We start from the raw sequence: 17,116 nt of genomic DNA on the forward strand, positions 1-17,116 counted from the left end.
AAACAGTAATTTAGGATGAATTTTACTATCTGAGACCACTGATCCATAAAATGAAAGCAATAAACAATGTACTGTAGTCGCACAGTCAATCAATCCGTAGTTGAACTGGGTTCCACACAGTCACAAAAAAAGCCACAAAACAAAAACGCAAAATAAATAGCAAAAACAGACAGACCTCAGTGTAATACTCAAAACGGAAGCGTAACACTCAAAACGGAGCATGTTCAGCTGCCAAAAAAAGTTCGCAAACCAGAACACTTACTTCCTGGTTTGCAGTGTTTGTGTTCCAAGTTGTTTGAGTACCAAGGCATTTGAGAACCAAGGTACCACTGTGTATATATATATATGTATATACACACACACATATACAATGCAATAATTACATTCATTCGTATTTTGGGGCCACCAGGAACTCAAAAGAAATTTACAAAATCTTAACACGCCCCCACACCAGCGCATACATACATTAAAACTAGCATTTCTAAAAGCTGTAAGATCTTTCTTTTTCAAAAAGTGTTTCCGGCAGTGTGGGTGGGCAAGAGAGGGAGGCGCCAAAGGAAGAAGGGGGTTAAATTCACCCCCCCAATGCACCCATTTACCGTACTTTTATAAACTAAACTGCTACTTTCTTCAAATTGTTCTGAAAGAAAGTGCGGGGTGGGGGGTGGGGTTAATAGCCACAAAGAACGAAGCTCTCTGGTGGGGCATCTTGGGAGGTCCCAGTGGTGGGGGCCGCATGAAGTGAGGTCTGGGGCCAGAGGCTGCTCCTTTATGCATCACTCAAACTTGACACTGAAACACAGTTGGATTGCAGTCAAAAGCAACTTGCTTCTTTGTCTGTCAGAGTAGCTAACACGACTTTTGTCAGCTCATTAACCTCAGGCAGACTTGCTGAGAACGATCCTGGAAGGAGGTTCACTCGTGTTTATTTTGCATTAGTTTCAAAATTCCTACATCTTCGCAAGATTCATCAACGATTGTCCATCTCTGTTAACTGCTGTCCTGATGCTTGTTTAAGTCTTAATGGTCATTAATATTTCATTTTTTTTATTCCCTGAATGGGAATTTGAATCTCTTTTTGAAAGTGAATACTTACCACTACTACCTGTTCTTTTCAACCCTGGGGCTGCAGATTTTTTTTCAAATGAATCTATTTTTCTCAAGAAGACTGGAGGAAAGAAGGAATGTGAATCCAGGCTACGATGACTGCTGTATGAGCCTGGGAACCGGAGACCTGGCTCCCAGCAACCTGGCAATTCTCTTGAACCAAAGGAAATATATTAGAAATATATTTATTATCAGAATGATTCTTTGGTCTAATTGTTCCAGTTAAAGACCAGAAGATTTCTTCCTGGCTTTGAAGGGTTGCTGCATGTTTCTATTGAATGTTTTATGTGTGTGTTTTTAACTTTGATTCTGGAAACTGAAAACACAGCAGAATTTGCTACCTAACTACCCAGGCAGTCCAGTGAAACACGCTGAAGTGTGGGTGACAGCAGTGCTGTGCAGCAGTGGCTCTTTCACACCAGCTTGATAGCTACCACACAACCCACGGGATCGACTTTGCAGTTTTCTGTTTCTCAAGTACTGTCCAGTGGGGCAGCCCTGTTAGCGCCTTGCCTGGGACTTGTCCTTCTGTGTCAAAGATCATCATTTTCAATCTTTACTTGGCTTTGAAACTTCCTCTGGACATGTCTCTGTCTTTGCAACCTGGCCTGATTTGCAGAGCTGTTGTGCAGGGAGACGGGAAGAGAACTTCAGGGTGCTGGTATTCAACAAAAAGGATTAATAGTAAGGTTCGAAAGAAGAAGAGTTTGGATTTGATATCCCGCTTTATCACTACCCTAAGGAGTCTCAAAGCGGCTCACAACCTCCTTTCCCTTCCTCCCCACAACAAACACTCTGTGAGGTGAGTGAGGCTAAGAGACTTCAAAGAAATATGACTGGCCCAAGGTCACCCAGCAGCTGCAGGTGGAGAAGCGGGGAAATGAACCCGGTTCACCAGATTACGAGTCCACTACACCACATTGAATCGTAGACATAAGAGGAAAAGGGTACAGTTCCCAAGGGGCAGTCACTTTTGGGACTGGTGAACAAACTGCAGGAGCCGGAGGGGGTCATGCAACACACTCCCAAACTGCTTGCTTTCACTGATTTATTTAGTAAACATCGCACAACCAAATGAAATACCGTTACAATGAGAAAAGAACATTATCACACTTAGCAAACACAAAAGAACAAGGAGGTTGCTGAGCAGGTTCCCACTCAACTCGAATGCCACCTTTGTAAATGGGGTGGGAGAACACGAAGCCCGCTGGTAGGAAGCTATGCCAGTTGCCCAGCAAACCCAGGGGGGAAACGGGTCAGTCGCGCTGAAAGCTACAGTACATGAGGGGTCGGAATCCTGCTTTAGAAGCTGGCTTTGCCTTGGGCCAGAGAGGTGACAGCACATCCCGTGTAAGGCAAAGAGAGGAGCCGTCACCCAGCTCTTCCAATGAGTTCGGAGGGGTTTAAGGCAAGCGTGGAGTGCTCATGTTCTCACACACAGCGGAAGGGTCACAAAGCAACAGTAATGAACTTCGCTATCTCTGGTGGGTGGGCGAGAGGGGCGAATGCAAGCAAGGCGACAAACAGGTGCCCAGGGCAGCACCACAGTGGAACCACAACACTTCCCCAGGTTCTGCCTCAGGTCCTTTTAGGAGCTGAATGACAACAGTCTTGTGGCAGCAAGGAGCACCATGTGCAGCCCAGCATACCTCACACCTGCCGCCCCTCCAATCTGCTCTGCTCTATGTTTCCTGATGGAAGGGAAGTGCGCTTTCAAGTGTGGGCAGTGCGCCTGCGTCTTTCTCCTTGAGTCACCCGTTAATGCAAATCTGACCGATAGCAGGCACACACTCCCCCTGATCTACAGTTGCTTTGCCACACGAGGATGATGACTTAAGCAAGACCTTGTTTAATGTCTGACGTGGAAAGGCCTTCTCTGCGAGACAAGACAGTTGCTGAACTACAGCAAGCTTATTGCAGCCTAGAAGTGTGACAGCCGGGCTGTTCGGTTTGCCTTACGCCTGAGCACTTAGGTGAATAGGAAAACGAAGCCCCCAGACAGAAGGGAGTCTGGCAAACTAAAATATGCCAATCCCTAGACTTGCATCTACCACACTCACACCCTGCGAGGAATCAATCCAGTCTTGACTAAAACCGTTATTTGCTCCTTAGCACACTGGTTTTTAATGCAAGTGCTCTACATAAATATATTTTTTAAGAACTCACGAACATCTACAGGGCTAGATTCCAATAAGCTAACAATTTTGTAGGCTGCCCAGTGAAAGTGCCCAGAGGGCCCTTGATAAAAAGCTGCTACATCTGGATTAGTTGGACCCTCTACTGGGTACTATATGCCACTTCCTTCCAACAGGGCAGCTTAGGAATGGGCAACGGCCAGGATTCAATCACTGTGTTTCCAAAGACATCCTTGGCTCAGGGGTCCTTAAGCATGATGAGAAACTGCCAGCTCTGCTTACGACGACAGCCTAGCCGCAGGTCATGCTTTGCAGGAGGCTCAAGGGGCATGGCAGATAACGAGGGCAACCGTGTGCTCGTCAAGGCCTTTGCATCCCGCAACCATTTCATACCCTCCCTCCCTCCCTCGCCCTCCGGTCATGCCTTGTGGCTAGGAGTTCCAATAATCAATCTGCTTCTAAGTTCAAAGGCACCTCAGAGAGAGCGCTAGCACATGTGAACTGTTCAACCAAGCATTTTTCCTGAACTGAAATTAAGTAGTTCATGAACACAGAAGAACCGAAACAGCTTTGACGGCCTCCTATAAATTGCTTAAGGTTTTCTTCACGCTGTCCACAGCGAGCATCTCCGAAGGAAGCCTCACAGAAATGAACAGGAATTCCGCCAAGTGCACAATTCCGTACATGAAAGGTCACTGCAACTGTTTGCATGATGCTATTATTGCTGAGGAACAAGAATCGACAAGCAACCCTGCAGCCACTAGGCAGAAAGTGCTTGTTCGGTCATTTAGTTGCTTGAAAACTCTGCTGGACTCCCTTAACATCTTAAGGAAAGTTTCGGGAAAACACAGTACATGCAAGGTAGAAATGTGATGCAACTTTGACTGTGCTCTCCTAGTGTCAGTCTAAACGTGAGCTCATGGGAGGAGAAGGAAGGAAGGAAGGAAGGAAGGAAGGAAGGAAGGGGGAAAACAGCATCATTTACCCTATTAGAACTTGGAACAAGTTCAGAAGTAAAAGGCTTAACACAAATAAACTGCATACCCCATTGCTGTTTGCTTGTGAATTATGAATAACTGGGGAAAGTAACTTGTGTTAAATAGAGAAAAAAGAGGGGAGAAATGATTTTGAGAGGAAGGAAAGTGGGAGAACACAACAGCAAAAGTGTAGCCACCTGAACAAAGCAGAAATATATGGGGGCAAACACACAATACAGAAATCTGAAGAACTAGTTTCACAGTCATCTGTATAAAATGAGGATGACCACACACGGTCTTGCTTAACCCCTTCAGAACTTAAAACTAAGTTTAGATGGATATTTCTTACAGGAACCGCCCGGCTGGAGAGCAATTCACCAACACTTGGCAAATCCTCCTGAAATGAAGGCTGGGTGAACAGCAGCATTTGAAGAATTGCTTGGAAAGACGGAAAGTAGTGGGATCTAAGCTGCCTCATTATTTGTCTTAAAGGGAAAAGGCAATAATTCTGTATGGAAGAATATACTTTCCGTTCATTAAGAATCTGAGTTAGAGTTCTCCAAATGACGTAATCTAATGAAATGCTATGATGCTAAATGTTTGACATGTTGCACAGGCACGGACGAAAGAAACAGAAGGAAAATGTCAAAACAATAAACCACCAGCGTGTACACTGGCGGCATTCACCACATCGGCTTCAGACCCCCTCAGACTCCGCAGATCCTGCTCTTTTCGCCAAACCATCAAGACAGTGCAATCCTCTCCTATTTACTCGGAAGCTGGTCCCTCTGGTTTCAATGGGACTTTGCTCCCTTGCAATTGTGCTGCGGGTGAGAGGAGCCTTAGACTGCCAACAGCCTTGCTTAAAAAATAAATAAATCTTTTCTTAGCACCATGTTAGAATCAGAAGACTTTGAAAACTTGGTTGTACATTCTTTACAGTCATACATGGGCCAATTACTACGGATTGAAGGGAGGGAGGACACTTCTATCTTTTTGAAGTAATTTTTACACACATGCTGCAAAACTGATTAAATATGATAAAAACACACACACAAACAACCCAAGAGGTGTGGAAGGGTTTGCTGTCTAAACTGCTATCTCTGCGTCAGGCTTGAAAGCTGTTGATCCTTTCATTCAGATAAAGAGAAGGGAAAGAAGGGTTGCAGGTTTTAGACAGGTAGGCAACTCCAAAAAGTGCAGGGCTAAAAAGGCATTCAGCTTATCAACTTAAAGAGAGCCACCCGCTCGTCCACTCGCCAAATCCACACAAGCAAGTTAAGAAAAATGACAGGGAGTGGATACTAAGTGCAGGCAAACAGACGACGACCGCATCAGTTATTTACAAACCTGGAGTAATGGGGGACGGGGGGGGGGGGAGAGGCAGCCCTTTAGTTAACTGTTCATAAAAAAATTGTGAAGCAATGATGGTCTCTCACTGCAAAGACGGAGCCAGACATCAACCAGGCAGTCTTCACCACGGATAACTGCGTCAGTCAGAGGAGGAGGAGAAAGAGGACAAAGCTCCGTGAGTCAGGGAGTTTCTACGCCTACTTCAGGCAACACAGTGATTCTTGCATCGAGATGAATTATTTCACGTTAATGACAGTATGCAGCCTGGGTCCCTGCTAGGAAACCGGCTCCATTTTTCCGCCCTTCGCTTCTTTGTGATCAGCAATAACCAGGAACAATTCACGTTTGGGGTTAACCTGTCTGCATTTCATTTGAGCTTTCCCCCCTTCCTCCTGACTCCAGGAAGTGCAGCTTCTGGTCTCCACAGTCTGTGCCAGTTGCATCCTCAAGTGCCCTTTCTTCATAGCGCTGTCAAGCCAAAATTGCACCGGCAGTACATCATGCCAGCCGTGTCCAGCCAGCTATCCGATATGGGGTCGTATTTCTGTACAGTGTTCAGGTAGGATGACCCTGAGTGTCCGCCAACTACATAAAGGTAGGTGTCAATTACAGCCGCACCAACTCCTAATGGGGGGGGGGGGAGTAGAAAGGAGAAAAAGAAATGTTGAATGCTAGGATATCACCTCCCCTTCTCTACAAAAGGAGGAAGAACACTGTAGGAACAGAATGTAGGCCAACTGCAGAGCTTGGAGACTGATCGTAAGCAGGCCCAGACTGAAGCCCTGCTGAGTGCAAGAGAACTTACAGATCCGAGTTTATTATTGGGCCAAGTTCATCTGGGAAGTTTATTTAACAGATTTATATTCCGCCTAGCAACGTAAATATTTTCAGGGCAGTTCACAATACCAAATAAATACAGAACAATACAAGTTAACGTGGTCCATGAAACTAGCAGCAGGAAGGAAAGCCTCTTCAGAAATTAAAAGTTAAATTAATAGAGACTGATGTGGAATCTCTGGGTGGTGCTTGGGTCTGGTTTACTGTGAAAAGGTGTCTAATAGAAGGGCCAGTACATTGCCAGTCACAGAATGCACTTTGGACCTACCTTCTAGGTACTCTGAAAAGACTACGGCTAAGCTCTCCCCACGCCTAGCCCAACTCCCTTTCCTCATTCTCACATTATGATGATGCCTAGTTCCTACAAGGTCACAGGGTAGTAGATCCATGGCTAGAATTAGCCAGCGACATGATAAGCAGAGAAGGCATATCTGGGAGGGAGGGGTTAGGTATCTAGGCTGGGGAATGCAGGGCTGAGAAGAACGCCCAGCGGAAGCCAGAGGCAGAAAATTGTTCCTTGTCCAACCTACAGTGTCACAAACACATTCCCAGATGGAACAGAAGCTTCCACTGGTCTCTAGGCCAGGGTGATGGGAGTCCATGGAGGTCCCTCTTGGGCTGATCCGGCCCTTGAGCAAGCAGGACACGGCCCTCAAGCTCACAAGGGAGGCACAACCTCTCGCTGGCTTATCATTGCTCTTGGGGCTCAGATTTGGGGACTCCCTCTTAGCTACAGCAAGCAACTCCCCTGTGGAGCTTATTGGGGTTATTCTGCAAGTCAGGGCTACCGACAAAGGAAATTGATTCAAGGATCAAGCCTCACCCAATTCCTCAGCGACAGAAAAAAGTACACGGTTGGAAAAGAGGAAACTGGCAAAGCCACATTCAAAGACAGCAAAAAAGCCATATATTGCCTGCGTATTAAAGGAGTCAGATGGAGGAAGATACGTGATCAGGAGTCACTGAAGCATTTCAGTAACCTTCAGGCTAAGGCCAGCCTTCTCCCAAATTGGTGCACTCCTGATGTTTTGGACTACAAGTCCCATCAGCCACAGAGTCACATGGGTTGCGCTGAAGGGTAGTTGTAGAGGAGAATATCTGGAGGACCCCAGGTTGGCAAAGGTAGGCCTAAGGTATGGGAAGCATCTTTAGCTACGTTTGCATCGATAGATCAATCCAACATCCCCTTTCAATGCATTTTCAGCTCCTGGGCTGCTCTCACCCAGAGAGGACTGGAAGTGAGGAAGGAGCAGTTGTATGAGGTACAGCCTCTTTTTAAAGGTTTTATATCCCTGAACCATCAGTTATTTGAGCGCTGCTCAAGTAGGTCCCTTGCAGAGTTTCTTGGTCTACCGTGGCAAGGGCTACAATTTCCTTTCTGGAAAGCAAAGCCAAAGAGCCCTTTGGGGTATCCTGACAACTTCACTAAGCACTGTCCTGTTTGGACAAAGCAGATGAAGAATGCATTCCTACAAATAAAAGGTCTGTGAAGAGCACTGAGGCAAAGAGAATTCTTGCACGTGGCCTCAAAGGAGGACTCTGTGCTGTTTCACTTAGTTCCACCCCAGCCCCCGTTAAGTCACAAGGAAGTGGCAGCAACTTCTAAGCCAACCAGAACCAGCTCCTGGGATTCTTCCTACCTGTTCGGGGTTCCTTCATTGGCTGGCAAACAGTCCACTGGTTTTGATGAGGGTCGTATCGCTCAATGCTGGACAAGTGGGAGACGCCGTTGTGCCCTCCGACCACGAAAATAAAGCCCAGCATGACCCCAACGCCGAAGTTTATTCTTTTGTCCGCCATTGGAGCGACCGGCTCCCAGGAGTCCTTGCTGGGATCGTAACGTTCCACGCTGCAGAAGCAGACCAACCAAAGGGATTAGTGGCAACACTTTGTACCGATTTAATACCTCAAGAGGCCACTGTAGCTGTGCATGAGGGATTCCCAGCACATTGGGAATCCCCAGTGAGATATTTGATAGAACAGGAGTTACTCGCATCAATATATTTTGCTGTAACAGAAGAGCTCTGGGTAGAAAGAGGAAAACGTCTACCAAAGGAGCAATTGCTAAAGAAGGGTCACCCAGTACAATATCCTTGGCCCACAATGAAAGCAAAGTTGTGAACTAGCTGCGTGTAAGGAGAAGGGCCATGGTTCAGCAGCAGAACATCAGCTTTGCAAGAGGAAGGTCCCAGGTTCAGGAAGGACAGAGAAAGACTCCCTGCTCAAAACCCTGAACAACCACAGCCAGTGCGTGTAGACAAGGCAGAGCTTGATGGACCAATGGTCCGTATCTGTTTAAGGCAGCTTCCTCTGCTCCTAAAAGACCAAGACAATTGAGGAGGAAAAAGAGGGGCACTGCTCAGGTACACCTGCCACACAAACATGGTCAGCCCCTCTTGGGCTCATGCCGTGCTTCCTTAACGTTTTGATGGCTAAGGGGCCTTGCCTTCGTGGACACTTCTACATACCAGAAGTGCAAGGAACGCCACCCACATCATGAAGGATGATGTGGTTCACAATAATCCTGCACCCACACTGTATCTTGGCTCAAGTCAACGGAAGCCACCTGCCCCTGCAATACTTCAAACTCCACTGGGAAGGTAGACCATGTTTCCTGTCGTATACCCCTTCCCCCTGCACAAAGATCCCTTCTCTCAGCACACTTTCTCGAAGAAGTGGAAGGATTCGAGGAAAAGGACTGGACACACCTCCGTGCCTACCCCATGGGGTGACTGGGGAGGCAGCGAGGCACTGCCTTCAGCGGCACGCTAACATCCTGCCCAGTTCTAGCAAGAGGCATCAAAAAAGCCAAGGTTTGCGCTGGTGAAAGGAAGACACTCCTTGCCCCAAAGAGTTCATGTATCAGGGCAGTGACTCCTGCCTCCAGCTACAAGAACATCAAGGCAATCCAAGACCCTTCTTTTTATACCACCCATAAACAAGCCTGGGAACAGAGACTAGTGCTGAAGCTCTGCTAGTGCAATGGACTTCCGTGTGCACAACAGGGTTTATTTTTCTTCTTCTCCTGTCCCCCTCAAAATGAGTTCTGGAGGGTTGGGGGACCCTCCAGAGATTTTGAAGGCATGCAGGGGTAGGAGAGGAAATAAATATCCAACTGTGCCAAGGGAATCATGCATATGGAGCACTGGACACCACTCTTAAGCTCTACCTTTCATGCTGTGTGCCTATTTTTCCCAAAGAGACCCACCTAAGTGTATCCACAGCAGAAAGAAGAGAAGATATTGGATGTGGGGTGGTGGGAAGGGTAAGAAACCAGTGTGTGACCTGAGCATTTCCCAGCCGCACTGCAAGGCCTCCTAGTTTAGAACTGAAATGGGGAAGTTCTGGGGCAATGTTAATTCTGCTATAATAATGTGGAATTGAATAGACAGTTTATGTGCTTGTTTTAAGTGGGCTGGTGTTTTTATGTGAGCTCATTGCTGAGTCCTGGGTGTTCGTTGAGCTAGCAATTCAGTTATATAAAGACTATGGTTGCCAAGGCTGGACAAGAGACCCTGGCTCTGCAGGGTGGGGGCACAGGGGAGTTCCTGCTCCAATTCAAATCCAGACACCAGCTTAACGAAGATGTTTGCATGAGGCTACTTTCCACTCTGCTTTTGCAACACCAGTCAGGATCCCAGCCCTTCCATCAAGTGAGCAGGGAGTATTCAGCCGGAGTAAAACTAAGCCCAGAGAAGACACGAGGGTGCCCACAGGGGTGCCAACATCTTGCCCTGTGAAGGGCACAGAGCCAGTGCGCACAGAGACGTTTCCGGACCAGGACTTTTTTATTAGCCTCAAGCCAACTAAAAGCTTCTTTGAAACGTTCCAATTTCTCTTTCTAAGTCTGCAATGAAGGAAAACACATTGAAATCTACTGCAGGTTTTAGCTGAAGATCACAGAGAATTCCTTGGACGAATCCTCCAGAGAAAGCTAATGAGGCTCACGGGGAGCAACTACAGGTTGCTTGGAAGCAGCTCCTGCATGTGCCGACTGAACAGCGCTTAGGTCTGTGGGGGTGGGGGGTGAGCTAGGGGGTGCTTCATCCAACCCCAATGACCCAGCTCTACTTACCTGTTCATATGAGCGGGGCCGTAACCTCCAATGGCATAGATCATTCCATCCAGGACGGCTGCGGCAAAGCAGCTCCTGGTTTTGCTCATGGGCGCCACAGGCTGCCACTCCTTCACCTTGGGAATGTACTTCTCCACCGACTGCAGGTAGGACTGCCCATCGTAGCCCCCCAAGGCGTAGATTTCTCGCGAGAGGACCGCCACCCCCAGGGTGCTGCGGCTCTCGTTCATGCTCTCGAGGGACGTCCAGGTGTTTGTGTCGGGGTCCCAGCATTCCACGGAGCTCTCGTGCTTCCGGTAGTTGATGCCTTGGCACATGTGGGTCGCGATCCCCCCTATGACGTAGATTTTCTGGTCCAGGACGCAGATCCCGAACTCGTAGCGAGGGACGCTCAAAGGTGCCAGGCCGATCCAGGAGTCGTTCTGAGGGAAGTACATCTCAACGCTGCGGAAGGAGGAGGAAGAGGTCATGAGGCAAAACGCAAGAAGAAGAGGCCGCTATATCGAGCCAATGGCCCACCTAGCAGCCCAGCAGCCCGTTCCCACAGGTGCCTATGGGAAACTCTCAGTCGGGATTCGAGCACAAGTGCAACTCTCCCCTCTGGTGGTTTCCAGCAACCGACATGCTGAAACACTGCTGCTTCTGAGCAGGGAAGCAGCGCGTGGCCATCAAGGCGTGTAGTGTGGTGTTTGCCTCCTAGGTGGGTCATAAGGAAAGGGTTAAATGTGGGTGAAGTGATTGGCCAGTGAGAAGCCGAGGGGAGGAGTTAGAGCGAGAGCGAGAGTGGGAGTTGTGTGGAAGTTAGTTGAGAGTTGGGAGTTGGAGAAGGAAGAGGGAGGATAAGTCTGTGGGTTGGTCTAGTTTTGATGTGAGGGAGTGAGAGGAACTGTTAGGTGGAGTCAGATAGATAGTTGGGATAATCAATTTGAAGTTGTTAGGAACGGATAAGACAGTAAAGAAACTGACAAGAAAAATTAACTGAGACCTTAAACTTGTTCATGCTTATAAAAATAAACTTGATTATTTGTTAACAACTGTCTGGACTCCGTGAGTACCCGAGGGAAACGGGTTGGTGGCAGTGAAGAGGCAATCACAGTGGTGGCACAGGGATCAATAGACCGTCAAACGTCCGGGGACCCTGTGTGATTGCCACAAGTAGCCACTGGTAGCCTGAAATTATCCAATCCTCATTCAAAGCCTTCCAATTCAGGGGCTACCTTGGGATCCCACTTCACCACCCACAGCGATTCTATGGAGTAGTCCACCCCTTTGGGGATTTCTAGATTGCTGGACTCAACGCCCTCCTTGATGGACAGAGCGACACCACCTCGTGCATCGCCCAGCGTCAATAAGCATGGGTACAGGCAGTCCAGCAGACATTGGATGTGTGGACATTCAAAAGGTTTTTCTTCGCCAAAGTATTGAGCTAACTTTGCAGTCACTGGATAAGAGGACAGGTCCTCCCATGGACCTGTATAATTGGGCTTATTTATTCTTCTTTCATAAAATTTAAGAACCGCTTGGTGGTTAGGAAAAAACCTCAAAGCAGTTTACAAAAAGGATAAAACAATAAATTGCCCCTAAAAATGTAAAAAGCGCAGAAAGTTAAAAATAGACTAAAACAAATGAAAACTCATACAAGCTTTTAAAACATCTGGGTAGGCTTGCCTACGTAAAAATGTCTAAGAACAAGAAGCCAACAGTAGGAATAAACTGAGAGTTCTCTAGGATGGAGACCAGTAAGTTGTTGGGTTCTGCAGTTATCTGCACAGAGATCTTTTTAACTTGTTCATAACCAGTATTTGGGGGTGAGAAGTGGGGTGGTTAAATTTGCTGATGACATGAAATTACGGTACTGTATGGTAAGAAAAGTTATGAAGAGCTGTGAAAGGATCTCTCCAAAGGTGAATAGGCAGTAAAATTATGTGTACTGGGGCACCTTCACATAGACCCTGAAGTGATCCAAACTGGGGGTGACTGGTCAGGAAAGGAACCTTGGGAGCAGCAGTGCAGAGCTCAGTGTGCAAGAGATTTGATAAAGGCAAATTCCTTGCTGGGATAGGGGCGAAGAAGAAAAACTGTCAATATCATCATGATTTACTACGAAACCAAGGTATGATGACAATTGAATTACTGTCTACAGTTCAAGGTTGCTGCCCCATAAGCAAAATATTGTAGAGCTGGAAGAAATTCAAAAAGGGGCAGCTGTGATGATTGGGGTCTGGAAATGCTCCCCAACATCTGGGGCTTTTTAGTTTAGAAAAAAGTGACGGTCTTGGGACACAGAGGCATAAATAATTATGCACGGCGCAAAGAAAGTGGGGAGAGATATTCTTCTCCCTCTCTCATAAAACTGGAACTTGGGAGTCATCCATTGAAGGTGATTAGTGGGAGCTTCAGGACAGACAAAAGAAAGCCCTTATTCCCACTGCACATAAATTAAATGGTGGAATTCGCTCCCACAGTGAAGGCCAGCAACTTGGATGGCCATGAGAGATGAGAATTCACGGATGGCAAACCTCTCAGTGCCCCCATGCTGCCTCCAGGATCAGAAGCACGATGACTCTGAATAGCAGTTGCTGAGGGAAAACAAGTATGAAAGCCCTATTGCTCTCGTGTCCTGCCTCTGGGCTTCTCGGAGGCACCTGCCACCTGCCACTCCAGAAAAAAGGGTGCTGGACTAGGAAGGAGTGTGGTCTAACCCAGGGGTTGGCAAGGCTTACTGGCCATGGGCCAGATCACTCCCAGAGAGATCATCTGTGGGCCGGACCAGCGTAGCATGATGCCAGGATTTGCGCCTGTCCGTGCTGCTGGAAATCGCTTCTGTGCATGCCCAGACACCGAAAATTGTGCCTTCCGGTATCTGCGCATGCACAGATGCGATTTCCGGTGCCGCTTGGTGAGTCCCCGCGACGTGCCGGCTTAGCGCAGCGCATGAGGGACTTGCTGAGCGGGTGGGTCGGTTCAGGGGCGGGTCATAGGCCGGTAAAACGGTCTTTGTGGGCCACATCCAGCCCATGAGCCGCACGTTGCTGACCCCTGGTCTAACCCTCCAGGGATACTAGCTGCCTTTAAAGAGAGGCTACCGGAGTGCATGAAGAACAGAATAACAATTAATAAAGAGCATTACATATTATAAGCAATGAACTGATTGCCTTCCCGAAGCTGTTTCATCCCAAGCCTTTCCTTGCTTGACCCTTCTGCTTCCTCTACAGGAAATGAGCCAGGAAATGAGAGGCCACAGAAGGCTGTCCACCAAGCTATCACTCTGTTATGCTCAACTGCGGGATGTAGAAACCATCACTCACTGCCGTGGCTTCGGAACAGAAGCGCTAGGAAAAGCAAGACCGCGGACTCCTAACCCTTTTCTGGCTCTGGCTATTCCTCACCTCTCCAAGCAAGCGAAGAGTCCAGCCTTCCCTCCCACAGCGCAGATCACTTTGGGAGGGCAGCGGGGGCGTGTGGTGAGCACCGTCTGGTAAGACAGCCTGTGCTCAGGCATGAAGTGGTACTTCAGGGCTTCGTTCAGCAGGTGCTTGCAGGTGTGGTCATCGCGAATGAGATGGTTGGCTTCGTACAGCCTCGTGAGGAACTTAACGCTCAGTAGAGGCAGCCGCACGCAGTGCAGGAGCTGGGCCAGGTACTGCTGGCGTTCCTGCACGTCATACTTGATCCAGGACTCCAGCGCGTAGAAGACCATCTCCTCGGTGGCCACATTCAGGCAGTCATTGGAAACTATTTCGTCCAGCTCGGAATGAGTCAGTTCAAAAAACTCTTCCGTCTGGCAAACGTCTTCAAAGTTCTGGCAAATGTATTTGTTGGCGGCCAAGTAGAGGTCGTGGCAGCCGTACGTCTCCGCAAAGCGGGAGATCCCGATGCAGTTTCCAGGATCCAGCTGGCTTTCCAAGAAGGTGCAGCATTCCTTCAGCACGAGCTTGATCTGCAGGAGGTTGGCAGCAGGCAGCAGGGACTCCACAGTGTCCTGAGAGATGAAGACGGTCCCTGTGTAGGCATATTCCACTATGGCCTGCAGGGCCGCCTCGGCGATGCACTGGAATTCCACCTCAGAGTTCTCTTTCTCAGAGAGGTTGCCGCCAAACATGGCTTTGAAGTACGGGCTGATGCTGGCGAGCACCACTTTGTGGGCGTGGATCTTGACGTCTCCAACGCGGAGGATGATGTCGCAGAGCTCATGGTGCTGCCGGAGGAGGTTCAAGCCCTGCAGGAGTTGTTCCGAGTGCAAAGGGGTCAAGTTGGCAATCATGTAGGTTGGGGACGACGGGTCCATCTGCAAGACATGGAAGGGAAAGTTGGGAAAGCGTTAAGCAGAGCTGAAACCTCAAAGCATAGTGCATGGGCAACCCTGGCTCATGATTGCACATGGAACATACCTAAACACACAGGCTGGGATTCGTGTTAGTGCTGGAGAGTTCTCTATCAGCACAAGAATTTCTGCTTGCCTCCCCACTCCTCACCTCATGTGCAATTCTCAGGGTCCTCCCTGCCCCCCACTGCTAGAGCCGACTGGGGGTGGAGGAGGGGAGGGGGAGAGCCATGTTGTACTAGTGGGACTTGTTGTTCTGAGTCCACCTAGAAATTGGACGCAAGTCCTGTGTGGCCGCACATATTTTTTCTTAATTTGCTAGGCTTCCATGAGAGCACTTTCTCTCTCTCTTCATTATCCTTGCTGCATTAATTTCTTGTTTCCCTCCACATCTGGCTTGAATTGCCTATCTTGCGTGGAAGCTGCTTGAAGTGCACAGTTCTTTGATACCACCCAGGATGAATCATTTCAAAATATTTTGGCTTGCCACATTCATAGGACCATGCAGAGGGCCTTCTCGGTGGTGGTGCCCTCCCTATGGAACACCCTCCCTTCAGATGTCAAGGAAATAAACAACTATCTGACTTTTAGAAGACATATGAAGGCAGCCCTGTATCAGGAAGTTCTTATTGTTTGATGTTTTAGTACGCCCTGATATATGCTGTGAGCTGCCCAGAGTGGCTGGGGAAACCCAGTCAGATGGGCAGGGTATAAATAAAAAAATTAGTATTTTATCATTATTATTAGCCTTATACCAAGAAAGACCATTGCTCCATCTAGCACATCATACTATACTCTTCTAACAGTATCCTTTACGTTTTTTCACCTACTACGTATAGCTGTCTCTCTTCTTCCTTCCATTTTATGGTTGTAACAGTTTATCCGTTTCATTTATATGCTCCTGCTGCAACCCAGCCTGGGACCTTAAGGGTAAGAAATCTAGTAAATAAGGAAATATCGTCCACATTGCCTGGCAGTGACTCTCCCGGGTCTCCGCTCATCCTGGAGAGATGCAGGTGGACTGAAGCTAAACACATTTTATTTGCAAAACACATGTTCTACCACTGAACTGCGGATCTTCCGTAAGCAAGAGGGGTAATGAGAGCTTCTATCAGAGAGAATAGACTGGTGTCAAGCAGACCAGGCAAGATACAACCAATGTTATTCCCATATCGCCCCCCACTCCATCCTCAAAAGCCAGTGTGGCCTAGTGGTTAGCGTGTCAAACAGACGATGACCTGGGAGAGGCCAGGGCTCAGATCCCCCAACTCAGCTACAGAGCTCACTGGGTGACCTTGGGCCAGTCTCTCCGCCTAACAGGGTTGTTGTGAGGAAAGCGGGGGGGGGGGGGAGGAGAGAGAGAACCATGTAACCACCTTGAACTCCTTTTAGAAATGCAATGTTAAGAATATATATACATGCATGTATGTATACACACACACACACACACACACATATATATATATACGCACACACACATATACCGTATACACATTATATATATTGCGGCTCACAGACCCCAGAAAGTGCTACCCAGCCATTCCCCCTCTTGAGGAGGTTCCCTGCACCCGCACCCTGTCGCCTTCGGGGTATTGAGTACATGGGGCCAGGCAATGAAAAGCTGCGACCACTTAAGTCTTTGGATGCCTTTCCTATGCTGCACTGTGGAGACAGAGGGCTTGCTGAGAGGCCGGGAAAGGCCAGGGTTCAAATCCCCCCCACCCCCCGGCCATGAACTTCACCTGGGGGGGCAGCCCCTGCTTCCTCCCAGCCTAGCCCACCTCGCAGGGTTGTCGTTGTGGGGGGGGGGTCAAATGGGGGTCGGAGGTCAAAGGGGGCATATATAAATGCAGTAGACAAATGCCATGACACGCAGCGCTCGTTCTCCTCCCCGCCAAAAGCCTTTTCTCTCCCTGGGGGCGGCCCCCCCTCCCCGCCTGGCCTACCTGGCAGGGCTGTTGTGGCGGGGGGGGGCTGGCGGGGGGAGGCGGGCTGCGAGGAGGAGGGTCCTGCCGCCCCTCCTCACGAGGGACCCCCCCCCGGCACTCCCCCCCCCCGGCTCACCTGAGTCACGTGGCTGCGGCCCGGTCGGGAGAGGGGCGGGGGCGGCGACCTCCGCGGGCTCCTCGCAGCCACAACAACACAGGCGGAGGAGGAGGAGGAGGAGGAGGAGGAAGGGGAGGAGGGAAGGAGGGCGCGTCACTTCCGGTGCCCGCCCCTGAGGAAAGCGGGTGGGATTCAGGCCCTGACAGGCGGGAGAACACCCGCCCCCCTCACCAAATCCCCATCGCGGCTTTTATTTCCCGGC

At 48.9% G+C, this 17,116-nt stretch overlaps 1 protein-coding gene across 3 annotated transcripts; it reads right to left on the reverse strand.

The window, feature by feature from the left end:
- Positions 1 to 2,141: 2,141 nt before the first annotated feature.
- On the reverse strand, positions 2,142 to 17,103 carry KLHL28 (kelch like family member 28). Of its 3 annotated transcripts, XM_053379396.1 has the most exons (6): positions 16,873 to 17,103; positions 15,625 to 15,731; positions 13,874 to 14,772; positions 10,485 to 10,928; positions 8,050 to 8,258; positions 2,142 to 6,196 (listed from the first exon to the last, which is right to left on the reverse strand). In XM_053379396.1, exons 3-6 carry the CDS (start codon positions 14,770 to 14,772, stop codon positions 6,033 to 6,035), a joined length of 1,716 nt encoding a protein of 571 aa, XP_053235371.1. In that variant the 5' UTR covers positions 15,625 to 15,731; positions 16,873 to 17,103; the 3' UTR covers positions 2,142 to 6,032. The 3 variants fall into 3 exon arrangements, with proteins under 3 accessions (XP_053235371.1, XP_053235288.1, XP_053235436.1); XM_053379313.1 differs by lacking the exon at positions 15,625 to 15,731; XM_053379461.1 differs by lacking the exons at positions 15,625 to 15,731; positions 16,873 to 17,103 and adding an exon at positions 16,755 to 16,772.
- Between the last annotated feature and the right edge of the window lie 13 nt (positions 17,104 to 17,116).

The sequence above is a fragment of the Podarcis raffonei genome, chromosome 1 (genome assembly GCF_027172205.1).
Source record: "Podarcis raffonei isolate rPodRaf1 chromosome 1, rPodRaf1.pri, whole genome shotgun sequence".
Taxonomy (NCBI): domain Eukaryota; kingdom Metazoa; phylum Chordata; class Lepidosauria; order Squamata; family Lacertidae; genus Podarcis; species Podarcis raffonei.

Excerpts from the sequence above, each read along its gene's own strand:
- KLHL28 (XM_053379313.1), bottom strand. The coding sequence starts at position 14,772 with ATGGACCCGTCGTCCCCAACCTACATGATTGCCAACTTGACCCCTTTG. Across the intron at positions 8,259-10,484 it reads GGCCCCGCTCATATGAACAG|CGTGGAACGTTACGATCCCA; the intron begins GTAAGTAGAGCT and ends CTGCTTCTGCAG. Across the intron at positions 6,197-8,049 it reads AATGAAGGAACCCCGAACAG|GAGTTGGTGCGGCTGTAATT; the intron begins GTAGGAAGAATC and ends CCCCCCCATTAG.